The 18220-nt window shown below is 44.7% G+C and overlaps 1 protein-coding gene and 1 long non-coding RNA gene across 4 annotated transcripts; one reads left to right on the top strand and one right to left on the bottom strand.

Moving 5' to 3' along the window:
• Positions 1-2753: 2753 nt before the first annotated feature.
• On the bottom strand, positions 2754-7794 carry LOC116821783 (uncharacterized). Of its 2 annotated transcripts, none has more exons than XR_012655447.1 (3): positions 7715-7794; positions 4644-4763; positions 2754-2835 (listed from the first exon to the last, which is right to left on the bottom strand). It is a non-coding gene; the product is annotated as an uncharacterized LOC116821783 (long non-coding RNA). The 2 variants fall into 2 exon arrangements; XR_012655448.1 differs by lacking the exon at positions 7715-7794 and adding an exon at positions 6966-7089.
• A 131-nt stretch (positions 7795-7925) lies between these two features.
• On the top strand, positions 7926-13255 carry SIX2 (SIX homeobox 2). 2 transcript variants are annotated; one of them, XM_032775190.2, is made up of 2 exons: positions 7926-8498; positions 12151-13255. In XM_032775190.2, the coding sequence occupies exons 1-2, from the start codon at positions 7939-7941 to the stop codon at positions 12452-12454; spliced, it is 864 nt and encodes a 287-aa protein (XP_032631081.1). In that variant the 5' UTR covers positions 7926-7938; the 3' UTR covers positions 12455-13255. The 2 variants fall into 2 exon arrangements, with proteins under 2 accessions (XP_032631081.1, XP_032631073.1); XM_032775182.2 differs by having other exon boundaries at positions 7926-8504.
• The last annotated feature ends 4965 nt before the right edge of the window (positions 13256-18220 follow it).

The raw sequence follows: 18220 nt of genomic DNA, 5'->3' as shown, positions 1-18220 counted from the left end.
CTATATAAATAATACAGGCAGATTCTCTGGGTGCATCTGCCCACCCACCTGTACTGTAATTTATTCACAGCATATGATTTTCAGTTTAAATTTTCAAAGAAAATCAAACTATAAGATGCTTTCTTTACAAATAGGAGCCTAAAAGTGGGGTGAGGGAGGAGGGGAGGGCGAATCCTGCTCAGACAGTGATAGGTCATTTCATAGAACCCTGTTACTAAAAGCCAGACTTGCAGAAATAACCACAGTCCTTGGTAAGGAACCTGATCCAAAACCAGTAGGGATGTAAGCAAATGCAATTCAGTTGACTCTGGTGGAGTCAGACCAGGCTGGAATAAGGCCCAAATCTTCTATTTTACATCTTTGTCTCAATCTGCGCTCCCCTTTTTGCTCCTACTATCATGTAAAGCAACATTCCAGCTGTATCTTCTCTCCACGTGTTGATGTTAGGACAGGGGGGAAACAACCTATCTGTGAAATCCCACTGTTGTGAAGGAGTTGTAGGACAATCCCTAGATCAGGGGTCAGCAACCTTTCAGCAGTGGTGTCCCGAGTCTTCATTTATTCACTCTAATTTAAGGTTTCCAGTGCCAGTAACACATTTTAATGTTTTTAGAAGGTCTCTTTCCATAAGTCTATAATATATAACTAAACCATTGTTGTATGTAAAAAAAATAAGGTTTTTTAAATGTTTTAAAAGCTTCATTTAAGATTAAATTAAAATGCAGATCCCTCTGGACTGGTGGCCAGGACCCCAGCAGTGTGAGTGCCACTGAAAATCAGCTCGAGTGCCGCGTTCGGCACACGTGCCACAGGTTGCCTACCCCTGCTCTAGACAGTGTGCCTATTACTACAACGGTACCAAACCGGCTCTGTTAGCCAGGTTATTAGGCGGCATCTGCCTGCTGGCGAACCCCTGGTACTCGGCTCATTGTTTTCGTTAAGGCATTTTTATCTGGGAAAGAAAAGAGTAAATCGCGCAAACCACTGCTTGCGCTGCCCCTTCCTCTGAAGGGGGTCCATAGCAGCAACTGAGCTGCACTATCCCATTTTCACCATGGAATAGCGAGCCCTCCTCGTCCTGACCTTCCCTGGTAAACACACTTCAAACCAGCTGCCCAGACCACTTGGGCACTTGCCTGAACATTATAATATGCAGCCGCCGATCACAGTGCAGGGAATTTGAAATATAACGAGCAAGACTTTAAAAGTTGTAAGCTCCCAGGGGTTTCTATTCCTAACGTACTCTAAAGTGAAACCCCCCAACTGCATGAGCCAGAGATGTAGATGCTAAGAAAACCTGCCCTGAATCAGTGAGCGCAGTCAACAATCTTCCTGCTTTCCTCGTCATCTTGGAATAATCAATGGAATTAACTGAGGTCGCGGAAACAGGCTTATGGGTTACTTGTGGGAGGCTGTGAAAATAGGGGGCAGCCATTAAAAGAAACCGGATAGCTATTCATCAACTTGGGGGGAAAACAAGAAAGAGCCTTTGCTCGGGCTCTTACCAACCTTGTCTAGCTCTGATCAAGAAGATCTCTGGAAACAAGAAGTTAACAAATATTGTCAAATGATCCTTGTAGCTGCTTCAGGTTGTCAGTCCTGGAGAAGCCTCCCAGAACCTTAGATTCCCAGCTTCGCTTTCCTGGCGGGTTCCTGCCAATCCCCCGAGGCAGAAAGCGGGCTCTCCTCATTTTAACCATATGTGCTTTTTGTTGTTGTTGTCTTCTCTGTAAGACTGTACACTGCTGGGAGAGAGGCTCCTTCTGCCGTATATAACCTTAGGAATTTGGTACCGTGCTAATGATGCATGTTTCCTACAGCTGAGCGTCTGCCTTGAGCCACGGCAGTAGTTTGATTAACACAGTAAGTAGTTGTTGTTTTACTTTAGTACGAGTGCTTTCAGCCAAAGGTGCAGAAGCACAGGGCTTAACGAACTAGCACCTTTCTAGTTTTTGCCGACCAGCCTAGCTGGCGTAAATTGTGTGGCTGTTCACTTTTGCTCTGCCAAACAGGGCTAAAATAACAAAACGTGAACTCCGCGTGTTCAAGTGTATCCATCTCCTCCCGCGATTGTAAAGGGGCTAATAAAAAGCTAATCAAGAATGACCGCATTAACCTGGGGCGGTCGGGTTTCACTGGGAGCACTGGAGGTTATTCTGGCTTGTGTTCAGAACAGCAAGCCCGAACTCCAGGGGTCTCATTTCAGAGGAGAAGGTGGAGAGAGGAGACACTGCAGCGTCAGTTCAGTGAGGCCACTTTAGCTGGTCACGTTGTATCAGGCCCCACTCTTCACTAATGCATTGTGTTCAGTCAGCCCATCCTGCTGTTGGACAGTTGTGCGCTGGAAAGGATCAGCTGAACTCCTGCACCAGAAACATACATTCCTTGGGCTAAGGCTCCCCGCGAATACAAACAATAAAACAATGATTATAGTGTACAATGGCAATTCGCTTAAATTGGGAAAACGCCGATCGTGGTCTCATCCTTCCGCGGACCTCCCTCCATCAAGCCCCCCCAGAATAATCCAGTTTCACATCCCCCCTCTGCTCAGTTCAACAGCCTTTTCTTCTTTCAAGCGACGTTTGTTAGCATAATCGAGTTACCCGCTACATATCTAAAATCCTTGTCCCCTTAAGGAACAGAACACTGAAGCGTAGCAAAAGCTTTGAATTCTTCCTGTACAAAAAAAAATAAATAAAAAAAACTACACGAAACAACAACCTATTGTGTTTGGTTTTATTTAGTTCCTGGCAATGATCCTCTGACATTTTTTGATTTTCCAGTGGGGTCAGGATCTCAGCTGTCCCACTACGTGCAACCTATAACGGCACAGACCTGCGCGGAAAAAAAAAACAGTTCGAAGGTGCATTCCGCCCAGTCCTAACCCCCCCTTGAATTTGACGGGCAGTTTTGCCAGAGAAAGGACCGCAGGACCGGGCCCTGATAATCTGAGAAGTGCACAGAGCGGCTCCTAGCCCGTTGGTTTAGGGACGGAACAGAAATAAGGCGAATATAAATTCCTAGGTTTTGGAGGAGACAACGTTAGCCCCAAATCCTGGCCGAGCTCGTTCGGTTTCATAAGAAAGAAACCAAGGGTCGGACGGTAAATATTTCAGGCAATATCTTCTTACTCATTTCTAGCACGTCTCTCCCTTTGATTGTAAGGGGAATGATACTTAACAACTGACGGCACCGTGTGGCCCTGTCAATGGAATTGTTCCTTTAAAAACCTAATCAAAATACCCTGAACAGAAATTATTTGGATATGTTTTCTTCCTCCTTGTATTTATAAGTTACACGGTATACCTGTAGCTTTTTGCCAAAAGCTCATCTAGTCAGAATATTATTAGTTTTAAAAGTTCCCAAGAGAGTTTCTTTCTACCCATACATACAAAAAGAAAGGTTATTGAGAAATATAACTAATGATATATATTATTGTTTTCACGTCTTTCTTAAAAGTTTGTAAAATCCAATAAGAGAATTCTATAGTGCTAGCTCTAGCTATAAATCCACCTATACCTATCTATGTCTAACTATATCTAACTGCATCTATATTATACATAGTCATATATTATTAACCTGCATAATATTATATATTATATTAAACTATTTACTATAGAATAAATACAGTGTAGATAACAGATGTAGAGACATATATACAGTATAAATATTTGCAGAAAAATGTATTATTGCTCGGTACAGGAGATCAAGTGAATAAGTTAATGTCTTCAGAGAAAATATCAGAGGCCTGCAACTTCCAAGAAATATTAGCTTCTAAAGTGAAGTGAGGTAGGCATCACCGAGAAGGAAAGCTGGCATTGAAATAGCTGCAGTATTTGTAGCTCATTTTATTTTATTGCAATCATTTTATTAAGACAGATCAGCTCGTGTAAAATAAATGTATTCTATAAAGTGACGTAATCGCGTGTTTAAAAGCAGACCAGATCGGGGACGGATTATAAAAGCAGCATATTGATAATACGCTCTACTTCATCCAGCATACCCACATTTCATAGTGACTTGTTTACACTCTGATGGTCTAATAGAATATTTTGCGTTTAACAATTATTATGCACAATTTTTTATCCTTTCTGAAAAGCACTTTTGCTAATTACACATCCAAATGTCTGGTTGGAATGAAAATGTGAGGATCTTCAAGCCATTGAGAGTCAGCGATTCAAGGAAAAAGATTTGAAATGGATCCTAACTTTTCCTACAAGCATACACCCCTTAACGGCCACGTAATATTTCCCCACTCCTGGTTGTGCATGTTGCTTTAAAATATATTTGAATGAAAGAGCTCATTTGAGAATACAAAGAGGGTTATTCTGCTCATTTGAGTCTCACAAATCATTGGGGTTTTAATTGCCTGATGGTATGGTTTTGGTATTCTCTTTCTGCTGATTTCTTCCAACATATTCGAAGATTTCCGAAAACCAAACAGGTTTGGGCACATTTTAAATATAACGTGCCACGAATTTGCAATTGCGTTTAAATGCAAGCTGATAACATACCACTTAACAATAGAATTGCGTTACGTTTCCACAGCTATTGGGGAAATGAATTCGCATTACATCCAAAGGGCAGTCTGCTTAATGTAAAGTGAAAGTGCTTATGGAGGGCCCTGCGTGTAGTCTCTGTACTCACATTTTAGGGTGCTTAAGAAGAGAATTTCTTAAACCTAAGTCCGTACAACAGGTTTCGACATCTCCCTTCCGGCTAGGGTGAACAGCTGCTCTCTGCTCCCCATTCAAATTCAGCTGCTGTGGTTATAAGATTCAAGCAGAGGAAAGCAAAGTCAGGTATAGTCTCATAAATTTGCAACAGAAATGGGAGGAGGGAAGACCTCTCTAGGTTTTTTATCTTTTCCCACAGTTTTAATTGAGAAGGGACTAAATAATACCATATTCTTTCATTTAAAATGTTCTCGCACTCTGTGTGTGTAAGGGGGGCGGAGGAGAATGTGCGTTTCAGTCATAGTTCCTGTTCTGTTTGGAATAACTTTTGGAAATGGATCCTACTATCTCATGATTTTACGATACAGCCTATATTACAAGCTACACGGACATTTAGACCGAGTATGAAACCTTAACCTCTGAATTCTTTTGTTTGCCAACAAACACAATTGGAATCCTGCAGAATTTGCCATCCTATTAATCTCAGGCTGTGGAGTGCTCAAACTTGAAAGAAAGAAAGAAAGTAGTATGCGAAATGGTTCTTTTAAAAGCCCATTGTCTTGTTTTAAACGGATTTGATCTATTTCACCCTATAGATGAACCCTATATTTTGCATTCACGTTCTGTGATTTAGCACAGGTAGAGCCGTTTGCTGTGGATTCCCTATTTGTAACCCTCCTGAAAATATCGCACAGGTAAAAATAGATGGAGTTTCCAACTCCTCTTCACACGAATAATAGAAATGAAGGTGCAGGGGACGCAGAAAAGAGCGCGATGAACAAGGATCTAAAGCGGGAACAGCAGGTTTCCTTCCTGACAGGGGATGTTGTCAAAATGAGTGAAGATCCTGTGCACTCTCCACTTCACATCTCCTTTCCGCGTTCGCTCTGCAGAAACAGGCGGTTGTTTCTGCACCCCGAGCTCGCAGCGTGAGCCGATCCACCCCCGGGCACAGCAGGAGTTTGGCTGCAAAGGGTAGGACCCACTTTGCATGGAGCTGGTGGTCTTTGTCCGTCCCCTGTGCGACTCAGGGGCAGGTTCAGAGCCGCACCCTGCTGCCGCCCCTTCCCCTGGCGGCAGTTAGCTTGGCCTCTTGGCGCCGCTGGCTCTGCTGCTGGCTGCAGACGCCGCCGCCAGCGAGCTGGCTGCGGATGACCCGCCAGCATCGCTTTCCCAGATCCACCACGTCAGTTTCACTGGAGGCGAATACGCCAATCCGGCAGGCCTGAAACCGGCTCCAGGCTGGCCTGCCTCCCTCCCGGCCGCCACCCCTGCTCCTGCTCCTCGGCTCACCCCGACCTGCCAGCCTCCTTCCGGGGCCCCCTCAACGCGGAGGTGTTGGACTGAGAGATGGGGTGAGGGTTGGGGGGTCCCTGGGTCTCTCCTCGCTCGTCACCTAAATGACCGAGGCAAGGGATGTGGTGGGGGCAATCTGCGTTAACCATATATCACTGAGGGAGCCCACAACCTCGGAGCCCTGTGGTGCACTCACAGGCTGGGGTTAGAGATGGCGAGGAAGGAGTTTTCCCAACGGCCTAAAAGGGAGAACAGATGAATGGCCTTGAAAGGTGCCCGCTTTTGGTGCAATACAGTATTGTGAGTAATAAAACCCTAGGGAGATTACTCCGGCTGGAACTGAGCTGGGTGAGACAGGGAATTTTCTGTGCCTTAAAAAGTGGCTTAGTTGTCAACCGCTCAAATGATACAGAAATGTGTGTGAGCACCTGACAGTATATAAACTACATTTATTCATGCATCTGACCAAGTTATTCTTCTACGGTGGATGGTTTACATCTATTCTAGTCCCTAGTTCATCGATCTAATCTTCCTGTCGGGTCCCTTCAGATAGACAGATGTGCACAAATAAGTGAAGACTAAATCCGTGCCCCGAAGAGTCTGCAAATTAAGACTTCCAAAGGAACTGAAGATCTGCTTTAGAAAGTATCTTTTACCCCTAACTTTAGCACTTCTTATGGCTACATAACATAGCCCTAGATGTAGAAATATTGCCCTCTTCTAACGTAGAAATATATACACCGAATGGAATTATTGCTGCTATTAACTTATCTCAAGCTGGAACTTCATTTTAAAGGTTGTTGATAGTTGACTTTGAAATATATGGTCATTCAGAGTCAAATACAATAATTTCCTCGGTCCCAGCCGCCTGGGGCTAGGTCTAGTTAGCGTGTAAATGGGATCATGGATCAAAAAACTGGGTTGTACGTATGGGACCTTTAATATTTGTAAAACTGCCCACTTTAAAAAAAAATAAATAACCCCAAATCTTACTGATAAGGAAACTCCTTGTGGCAGTTGAAACCCAGCGAGAACTCCTCCCGATCCCAAACAATGGATTAATTTTGCCTCCAGTGTTAAACCCAATATGAGCGATCTGTAAGAGGCTTTCGCAGGAGTTTCATTGCAAGGAGGGTTCAAAGACAGAAGTGCTGGGGGACGTGTTGGTGCTGCAGCGCCCCTGCTGTGAGAGGCTGTGACCAGACCGCTTTCTCTGGCTGGCCCTCCCTCCCTCTATGGGTGTTTGCTGCGTCAATCACAGCGGAAATTTCTCTCTTTCTCTCTCTCTTGCTAATATCTCAGCTCGCGGGGCCGCCTCGGAGTGGATCAGAGCAATCTGTCAACCCAGCCGGGGAGCCACCTCAAAACAGATCAGGTTACCTCTGATTGACAGCGTCACCATGGCAAATAATTTGACTAAAACTATTGTCTTCTCCTGGCAGTCCCCGGGTCAGATAACTGGACCAATCAGAGCGCGGCTAATCACTTTTCATTCCAGCTTAGAATAATATTATTTAAAAAAACAGAGAGAAGAGGAGGAGAGAAAGGAGAGAGAAGAGGGGGAGCTGGACTTAACCACTATATTATGTTGAATCCTACAGTGAAGGGGGAGGGGGGCGAAAAAAAGGGAGATCCCAACCCGGCGGAGGAGGGTGGGGGTGGGAGAGGAAAGACACCACCACTGTGAGCGCTGCTGATACCAGACAATAGAGGCACAAGTTACTCTCCGAACTTGGACTTACAAAAAAGTTTTCACGTTCGGTCCCCGCCTTTGATCCTTTTTACGCTCAGCTGCTGATGGCTGCCGACTGCAGAGTGGAGCTGTGACTTGTGCCGGAGCGTAAGTAGCCGCTCGGGCAGGTTATACATCTATGATTGGTGCTTCTCTCGCTGTCTATCGGTCCAGGTCTATGTGGCCGCTTTGTACAAGTCCGATGATTTAGATCGGGGCGGGGGAAAGGCCACCATGTCGATGCTCCCCACTTTTGGATTCACCCAAGAGCAAGTGGCCTGCGTCTGCGAAGTGCTCCAGCAGGGGGGCAATATAGAAAGGCTGGGGCGGTTCCTCTGGTCCCTACCTGCCTGCGAGCACCTCCACAAGAACGAGAGCGTCCTCAAGGCCAAGGCCGTGGTGGCTTTCCACCGGGGCAACTTTCGCGAGCTCTACAAGATCCTGGAGAGCCACCAGTTCTCCGCTCACAACCACCCTAAGCTCCAGCAGCTCTGGCTCAAGGCGCATTACATCGAGGCGGAGAAGCTGCGGGGGCGACCCCTAGGGGCAGTGGGCAAGTACCGGGTCCGCAGAAAGTTCCCCCTGCCCCGCTCCATCTGGGACGGCGAGGAAACCAGCTACTGCTTTAAGGAGAAGAGCCGAAGCGTGCTGCGGGAATGGTATGCCCACAACCCCTACCCGTCCCCTCGGGAGAAGAGGGAGCTGGCCGAGGCCACCGGACTCACCACCACCCAAGTCAGCAACTGGTTTAAAAACCGGAGGCAACGCGACCGTGCTGCTGAGGCCAAGGAAAGGTACGAGTAAGTACCCCCTTCTCGCACGGCTACTGTGTCCCGGTGCTTGTCCAGCCCCTTCGCAGCCTGCGGGCTGTACCCAGGCACAAACTCCCCCCACCAAAGTCGCTGCGAGCTTTTGCTTTTCTTCCCCCCTTGCAAGGACTGGGCCCTCCCTTACTTTGGACCGCCGAGTTCTGATTTTCTCAAGCCCTGAAAAGGAGGTTCCGGTCCGAGCTGGGAAACCCAGATAATCGCTCGCCTTAAACATCGCAGAGCCCTGAATTCCCTCACGCATTGGGGCTTCCTTTTTATTCGCTCGTTTGCATTTCGTGGCCCTTCGGTTTGGGTTTGACACCACCTAACCAGACAGACTGAGCGTTTTGATGCGATATAATCGCTCACCGCGTTTATATCCCTTGATTTTGATTTTATTTTATTTTTGGACGCACACAAAAAATAAGTTGTTACTGTGCCTTTAATGGTCCACTTCAGAGGGTTTTAAAGGGATAGGATAAAAAATATAATGAGCGAGAGTGGGACCAATATTGTCACCTAGTTAGTGAAGAATATACGGCAAGTTAAAATAAACAAGTGTATTCACCAATACAGACCGGCGTGTATTTCCACACCAGTGGAGACCTTATTTCCAGAACATTTCATGTAGGACTTTATGTCTTTTAAACTTAAGGTATTTTGACTATCTCATGTGAGATACTTTTAACTGGTAATCAGCAAGGGCATTCATCAGCCCCACGTATATAGCCTTAAGTGACAGGAGTCCAGTTTATTCAGCAAATGTTAATGCACTTGAAGTTTCAAAGGAACAGTGTCTGTGGGTGCATTCACCTGAACCAGGTTCAGATAGAGGGGAAGCTTTTAATGAGACTGAATGGGGACGAATAATACGAAAAACTCTGTAGACCAGCCCTGTGCTGGAGGCTTTTCCATCCCTATGTTTATGTATAACTCTTATATTTCAAACGGTATCCTATTGTAAAGATAATTCTGTGGAAGTGCTGGGATTGATAGACTCCAGCCTTGAAAATACCTGGACGAATCCTCCAAAGATTTAGATCTCACTCCGCAGGCCTTGGCACGGATGCATACACCACGGTCTATCCATTACATTAACAGAACGCTCAATGTATGTACACCCAAACATTCCCCGTGTAGGGGTTTTGGGAGAGTTGAAATACTGTTTTCCTCATGTGTTAGCAAAGGTTAACTTAAATGATGACGCCGGGCCTGGTCTCTAGTCATCCTTTCTGTTTACTTTTGGCAGGAAGGACTGGACTCTTTTACAAGTTCTCTGGAGTTTAAGCGCATCCAGATACAGTTATATCACACTAAGAAAACAATGTTAACCCTAACGGCTATACCTTTACATCGCGGCGCTTTACCTTTAGAAGCAGAGCCAAATGGTTTAGAAAAAACTGCCCCCAAAATGTACTTCTTAGAAGCAGAAACTAGTGGCTTCTTTGCCGAAATGCAGCCCTGCCCCTGTAACACTTTGCAGGGCTTTGCACCTCTGTCGGGATAAATCTGATCGCATAGACACATTCTTCTCTCATCTAACTGACTTCAGGGGAATGACGCTGGGGTAACGGAGAACAGCATTTGGTCTCCACACTGTCAATAGTGTTTGGTGAAATTGTTCCTAATGTCAGATACAGGCTGAGAGCAGGAAACCTGCACATAATATTTATAGGCACAATCTCCTATCTTGTTAATTTGCGTCCCTATCCAAATCGATGCTCCGCAGGCATAAAGTATAGGATTTTCTGGTACTTTAAATAGGGGATATTTTCTGTATTAGATGAAGAGAGACACTATTAATCGCCAGACAGCGGTTAATGTCTTGGGTGGGGGAAGTACTGTTGGGTGTTTTTCCCCCCCAATAGTTCCTATGCGCTATTGGAAACTTGTCAGGGAAGCGAAATGCAGGATTCCTAATTCACAATATGTACTTTTGTATGTATACACAAGACATTTGAAATCGCAAGTCCATAAGGGTTTGATCATTTTGGCGGTTTTGGTAATTAAAAGTATTGAAAATCTACTGCAGACCATTCGCGGAATGGCTTAAAGGTGACTTCATTTTCAGTCTATGTTGAATGTTCTTGGGAAATGTTAAGCACCGCATACAGCTGATTAGATTTACGCTTAGCTGTGATATTCAATAAGGTTTGGATTCTGAACAGATTTGCTCCATACCTTTCCCCAAACGTGCTAGTGCTTTAATTTTCTTTCAAATCCCTGTAAGTGTTGGTTTTATTAGATGTCAGAAATCCTTTTATTGCTGATAGGAAGGACTCACCTTCAAATATCCAAAGGAAATGAAGGTTACATTTGTTCCTTTCACTTCTGAGGAATCAAATTTTAAAGGTCTCCAGAGACAAATAAGTTTTTTGACATAGAAAAATACACTCAACCTAACATTACACTCTAGGCGTCGGAAAACAGACCTTTCGTGGGACTGCCATTCTGTCAAGCAACTTCTTCAGACAGAGCTTTCTTTTCTAATTGCATGATTTTGGTACTAAGTGTCTCCAGTCACATCGTGCAGCGCTTGCCGAGACCAGCTCACAGTGAAGGCAATCCTTAAACGTCGCTCAGTAAAACTTGAAGGATTTGAAGCCTTTGTCACACATAAACTTTAAATATAAATACACCGCTGTACCAAAGGGCTGTACATAGCCTATAGGGGCCTTTTCCCTGTGTATCAATATCACATTTTGCCTCTAACTTTCAAAGTAACAAGTACAAGGTTTTGAAATCCATCACGAAATTCCCAGTGTTCACCATTGCCACGGTCATGAAGATTTTGACAATTCTCTGTCTCTTATATACATATGTGAGATATATATTCTCTCTCTCTCTCTCTCCCTATATATATATATTTGAGATAAAGTTATGTCTCTGTTATAAAAAGACTATTCTTTTGGCTAAGCAGAGCAAAATTTGGCTCCTATTATGTGTCAGTATATTTGCGCTCTCCCTCTAATATCGACCAATAAAAGAAATAGAGGAATGTATTTAGGAGGGACATTTCCTTGTAGGACTCAGGAAATAGGCACATTAATTCTGTTCGCTTTCCTTCTTTTACACATGCTTGGGACACGTTTTCGGGTTTAAACTTCCCGAGGAAAAACGGAGTCGAGGTGTCGAGTTATTTTATCAAAACTAAGACTTATTCAGATGACCCAATCAAGTAAGGCTGATCTGCGTAGGCTAATGAGAACACAAATTGAGTTTGTTTGCCTCTCCAGGAGAAGGCGTGGATGAAATTCTGCTTGTATAAGTACTGTCTCCAGGAGTGATTTTAAAGTGCAATGCCCCCTTTTTTTCTTTCCTTGCCCCATCTCCCCGAAAGCTATCCAAACACTTTGCAGGAGATGGATGGAGAAAATGACGTTTTGTCAAAATGACACTTTCTGCGGAGCTAGTGGAAAACTGTTTACAAGCTCTGCAGACTTTAGACCTTTGTGCCAGAGGAAGAGGCCTTTAAGGTTTGCAGAGTTTGTAAACGGACTGTAGGTTTCAGTTACCCTCCAATTGTCTTCCCTATGAGCCCACACCCTGCAGTCCCTGCAGCTGCCTGTCTTGCTCGTGTTACTCAGTGCTGTATCCACTCGCTCTAAGATCTCCCTCCCTTTTATATTTCCTATAGGGAAAACAACGAGAATTCCAACTCCAACAGCCACAATCCGCTTTCAGCGTCAATGAACGGGAATAAGACAGTTTTGGGCAGCTCAGAAGATGAGAAGACGCCGTCAGGGACCCCTGATCACACTTCTTCCAGCCCTGCTTTACTGCTCAATTCGAACCCAGGCCTACAGCCGCTCCATGGCTTGGGTCACCCCCAAGGTCCTAGCGCCATTCCGGTACCCAGTGCGGACCCTATGCACCATCATAGTTTGCAGGACTCCATTCTCAACCCCATGTCCTCCAACTTGGTCGACCTTGGCTCTTAAAACTATTTACACGCTCCCCTCACCACATCCTTTCGGGTTTTTGTTTTTTTTTTAAATCTCATTTGAAACTTTTAAAGTGATGATGACACACTCATTAGTGGATCTGTTGTCTCTCTTTGGATGGATGGATGGATGGATGGATGTAGCTGTTTGGAAGGTACTGTGCTAGACTGTATGCAGTTCTGTTGTGACAAAAGTCTTAAGGGTTGTGCAAAGCTGGTTTCAGACATATGGACTGTTTGATAGGACTTGTGATTTAAGCATAATGCTAATATGGTTCTATGTAGCAACTATTTTTTCCAACCTTAACTTCACAAATCTTTTGGAATTTTAATTGAGCAGTCTTGTCTGTGTATGATAAGACACCTTGTATTTTGGGGGAGCATAAGGTTGCTGTTTACATGCCTCCTTGGAAGACACCTATCGCTCCCGTTATCCTATTGTGTAGTTATATATCCGTGGCAGGTGTACAATGTACAATTACAATTAAGAATACAACCGTTTCAGTCAAGTTATAGTTGCAACATGCGCTCTAGGTAGACTCCCTTGTAGCTGACGCTGTGCAGAGAGCCAGGTTCTTTCGCCTTGTCCCTGTGGTGCTTTCGCCATTTGTTGGGTGGGAAAGGAACTAATGGCCCGATCCTCACCCCAGTTGAAGTCAATGTTAAATGACCCCATCGACCTCAAACGGGGGCAGACGTGGGCCCTAAAAAATTGCTGCTCATTGTTAGACCTAAACGACAGTATCAACCGCGAGTCACTCGACTTTAGTTTTGTTTTTTGTTTATATTATGTGAATACGTTCTTTGGGAAATATTTCTGCTTTTATTTTATAATAAAATTTAGAAATCTAACCCAGTGTGCAGTACTTAATTTGCATCTAGGTTGCTTTCGGTTTGCCCCAGTCTCTAAAATACCAGATGAAGCCAATCGCACAATTTTGTGCTGCGTTCTGGCTCGTGGTACCTTCTCCATCACTACTCATTCGAACCCAATTTCTGTGTCTGAGCCTGTTGTTCCCATACTAGCAGACCTGCCATTGTCTGAAGAAATTTTGTCTGTTTAGCATGGGATTTTGATAAGATTAAATGATGTACTGTAGGGCCAAGTTGCTTTAATCAAAGAGAAATGTGCCTCCCTTACACATGAAAAGTAGGAAAGTTTAAGGGGCTTCTCCAACTCCCATTACTCTGAAAGCAGATCATAATGTAGTGTCTTGGTGTGACACTATTTTGATTAGAAGACTCGAGGAACAAAGTCTGAAATGGCAGCGTAGTCATTTTTAGTTGCAATTCTTTGACAGCGGCTTTCCAGAGCAATTGCTAGAAGATGAGCGCCAGTTTCTTTACTCTGAGTCTTGTAACTGCAAAACCCCAGAGGCGCAACCCGGAACCCTTCTCCGTTTTCTGCCCCTTTCTCACTGATGAGAGAAGGGTCTGTGACTAGCCCTCCCCGTCCCCATCGGATGGTCACAGGAGATTAGCGGGAGAGCCAAAGTGAAAGAGTCGATTTACATCTTTGGGTGGGGAAACATCTGATCGCTTTACGGTAATAGACTTTCCCCTCCCCCCCCTCCCCCCGATCACTCTAATCCCCCAAGAGGGAACTTTGGGGGTTTCCTGCAAGGCAGTGTCTCCAACACGGAGACAGCTGGGAGTCCACAACCCACCAGCATCCTCTGAGCAGACATCGTGTGGGCCTGCTCAGGCAACACTCCCAGAGGATCCTCGCAGGAGCTTTGCCTTCATAAGGCGTCCTGGGTCTCCCACTACGGCTTGAAGCCGGAGTATTAACAGACCCCCTCCCCTCCAACACACACACACACACCTAAGCGCTTTCTCTCTCTCTCTCTCTCTCTCACACACACACACACACACGCATTGTCCAACACTTTGTGAGAAGAGGGAGCTGCGGCGGTGAGAGGCTGGGGAAGGGGTAGAGGCGGCCGTGAGAGGGACTGAGGGGTACAAGACCGGTCGGAGAAGGGGGAGAGGGCAGCAGGCGGTGGGTGAGGAGGTGAGAAAGGCGGCGCTCAGCAGAGATGGGACCCTGACCGTAGCAGTCCCATGGGATGGGATCATTATCAGAGGGAGGCGAGAAGAAGCGAAATCATTTTTACCTGGGATCAGTATTTGGATCGAGTCGGGAGCCCTAAATCCCCTGTCCCCACCCACCTCCCACCCGGATTTGTAGTCCTACGCATGAGCCTCTCTCCGTCTCCTCCAGCCCATGGCTGGCTGGGAGGGTGGGGGGAGGCCTAGCTGCGGAGTAAATGGAGTGAGTCAGTATTAAGGTGCCTCTTACGCGCATAGCGATCCCACGTTCCAGCGTGTCCTGCCAGGGCTGTGCTCATGCTGCCCACACCTACCCGCAGTCGCCAAACTGCTGACACAAACAGAAGGCGTTTGCACTGACTCGCGGCATTGACTGTCTTTCACTGTCGTTTCCGGTATGCGGGTGACATCCGACAGAAATACATGGGAGCTAAAGATGTAGGTAACACAACCAGGCAACCGGCTGAGTGCAGCACTACACGCGGAAGTTCATTCTCTAGGCCTTTTTGTAAATTACACCATAATTTGACTGCAAACATCATTTTGGATACCTATCTATGAGACGGATACCATCAGCAATCCATGTCAGATATTTTTAAGAACAAGTCGGAATTAGAGTTGCACCGGTCACATCAGGTTTAATTAAAAGATAAGCGGGTTTGGTTTCACTAAAACGTTTAATAGATTTTAATGACAAAAGACATCATTGTGACAATCTAGTCTGACCTCCTGCACAGAATTTCACCCAGTGATTCCTGCAGGAGACCTTCCAGTTCTCTGCTAGTGCTTTAATGTAACAACGGTCTATTTAAAAAAAAAATCTGAAAGGTTGCAAAGTGGTTTTTTTCTTTCTTTTTGGATTGCTGCTAAAATGCATTTCTCATGAGTTCTGCAAAATAAGACAGGAACACTATGTGGCTTTAAGGAGAGAAGAAATATGTGTCGATCAGCAAAGATCGCATCCAGCTTTCAAGAGCTTACTGAAATTTCAATCAACTGACTTCAGGGGGAGTTTTTTTTCTGCATAATGTCCGAATAAGCTATTTTAGGGCAACACCAATTCATATATGTACTTGTAAGTGAGGTGTCCTACAAGAAGTTTTTCTTAGGGCCCTGTCAATGGGAGTCATCTTATTGATTTCAATGAGAGTTGGATCAGACCCTAAAGCAAACGCCTCTTCACCAGTTAAGAATCAAATTACTTTAGTATGTTTTTAATTCAGTTGGTAAATAAAATATTTTATGCCCCCCCCCGGACTCCTGAGACTTGGGATTCGTGCTGTTTGTGTTAATATATTGCGCGGGGCAATTTGTTTTTCAACTGGAGAGCTCATGTGGACAATTGGATTTGTATGACATAGTGTATCTTCTATTTTTTCGTCTTATGCTGACCTACTTGAGTGCATCTGATACTCTTAGCTATGGATTTTAATCCTTTTAAAAGAAACATTTTGCAAGAACTAACCTCGATGTTGCCTAAGATTACAGAAGATTCCCGAGTTATCTAAAATAATACACGCATGAGTGTCAACGATTCATTCATTCAGTTGTATGTAGTGATAAAAATCGAGTTTGAGATCAACGAAGAAAAATGACTGGGCTAATAAACCACAGCCTCGAAGCAGAAAATAAAACCCTACGGCTTTGCCTGCTGTAGAAAAATAGGGTTATTGGGGAAAGAGTAGAGCCACAAGGAGAACGCATAAGAAACCGGTAGGAAAACAGGATGGGGTTTCGGTGGTTAATACAAGGTTATATTGCTCAGATGAAAGTAAATGAACGGGTAACAGAGAGAGAGAAAGGCCCTTTGAAATCCAGGGGCGATGAAAACTTCTGTGGATTTGTGGAGAGGATCATATGTATATACAGTATGGAGAAGGGACGGGAAAACGAGCCTTTCAGTTCAATCATAGTGAGTTAAAAGCAGAAATCTTGCTGTAAAAGAAGTTGGAGGGCAATCGGGACACACTCGTCAGCCTACAGACAGGAGAGGGACAGGGGACGGATGACAGAGCTATGTAAAGTGAGGCTTTCAGTTTAACTTCATTGTATAATGCAACCTGACAATCCCTACATGTTAAGACTCACTCTAGCAGACTGCACTTGCCTTTAGTAATTATGTTTTCTAAATTAGCTCAAATCCCCAGATTTTCCACACACACAAAAAAAGTTTTGCAATAGATGAATATGTAGAAAGTGACGTGACTAATCCTTGGTTTTAAACAGATTAGTTATGATTCAGGAGCTTTATGTTACATGGGGCAAATCCCATTAGAAATGTTTGCTCGCAGGCTGACCGCACAGGTTTCGATTGGTAAAGAACATGGGGGGCCCGATCCTGCACGTTTTATCCAGGCAAAACTCCTACTGGCTTCCACACACTGATTGCCCTGGGAATTTCACCGAGTGAGGAATTATGTCTCGCTGCACCATGCAAAAACCACAGTCGGGCTCCGGGAAATAGCCAGGCGAACAATCCTCGCGTTGGACAGCTATAAACGAAATGTTGATCCCCCGTGGAGTTACGCCTTGGGTGTAACAGAGCAGAACTGGGCTTGTTGCCTTCAGAGCAGGGGCAGCCCGTGTTACCACCTGGCCGGTGTGCGGAGATGCTGGTTAACAGAGAGTGAACTCTAGTGTAGTCACAGACTCTGTCTCCTGACCGTACAACCTGAACTCGCCACTGCAAGCCACAGTGTAACTGCCCGGAAATAACGCTGGGTACACAGTGCGAAGACACCTCCGTTACATAGTGCTCGCCGTGCAATTACGTAGTCACGATAGATATAAGTCAAGATCGTTTATATGTTTTTGCCCTCAAAATAAAGTGTTATGAAAGGAAAGATCAGCATAATGTTTATAGTCTGCCTGTGAGCTCACTGCATTGTAATAAAAGTGCTTTTAAAGTAACCCAGACTTGAATGTTCACACCGCACAGATACGCATTGTTTTCTCTGCTGATAAACCCTCTTTTGACATTTGCCAGCTAGCTTTCTGAGGGTTATTTTAGAGACCATTGCAAAAGAAATCTCAGAAGTCCTCTATTTTACACCTTTAATAGCGAAAATAACACTGACAGGAATATGAAATAGAAGTTTTGAGCTGTGTGGAAATAATATTGATTGACCTTAGCGGAGCAAAACCGAGCTATATATATTGAGCAGTCTCACTGATCCGATCCTGCCACTTTACTCACGCCATAGTTAGGGGTTTCGGGCTAGTAGCCCCATTGATTGGCTACCGATTAGCCTAACACGGAATGTACTAATGTTTGCTGAACCTCAGGATTACTTACGTGAATTCCAGGCGCTCATCTGTTTAAATTGCTTCAGATTGCACTATTCCAGTTACACAAGCACTGGGAGAAATTTAAAGCTTTCTGGGGAACAGAATTAAGTACAATCTATAAAAGATTCTTTTGCTGAGTTTATCGGGTATAAATTAAGTCATTTTACAGACATTCAGTTTAATCTAGACAGAGAAGTAATATCGCCGAGGAAAGTGTCATGCTTGGCGTATTTCCTAAGGGATATTTCAGATGAAGCTTCATATTTCCCCACCCCCGATTCTTTGCCTAGGAGCTTTGTTAGAAATGAAGCCATAACCTGTTTATAATACGGAATATTAAAGAGCTGGAGTGAAAATTCTTTTAAATGCCTGGATAGAAATGTCTGTGCGAGGCACACAGTATAAAGTAACCAGTCTTGCGTTT

Source organism: Chelonoidis abingdonii, chromosome 3 (assembly GCF_003597395.2).
Source record: "Chelonoidis abingdonii isolate Lonesome George chromosome 3, CheloAbing_2.0, whole genome shotgun sequence".
Classification (NCBI taxonomy): domain Eukaryota; kingdom Metazoa; phylum Chordata; order Testudines; family Testudinidae; genus Chelonoidis; species Chelonoidis abingdonii.
The sequence above is the reverse complement of the archived record's forward strand: the minus strand, read 5'-3'. Positions and strand labels throughout refer to the sequence as shown.

What these genes read in the sequence shown, in the direction of transcription:
- SIX2 (XM_032775182.2), top strand. Translation starts at nt 7,939, where the DNA reads ATGTCGATGCTCCCCACTTTTGGATTCACCCAAGAGCAAGTGGCCTGC. An exon ending in GAGGCCAAGGAAAGGTACGA is followed by an intron (nt 8,505 to 12,150) that starts GTAAGTACCCCC and finishes TATTTCCTATAG; the next exon opens with GGAAAACAACGAGAATTCCA.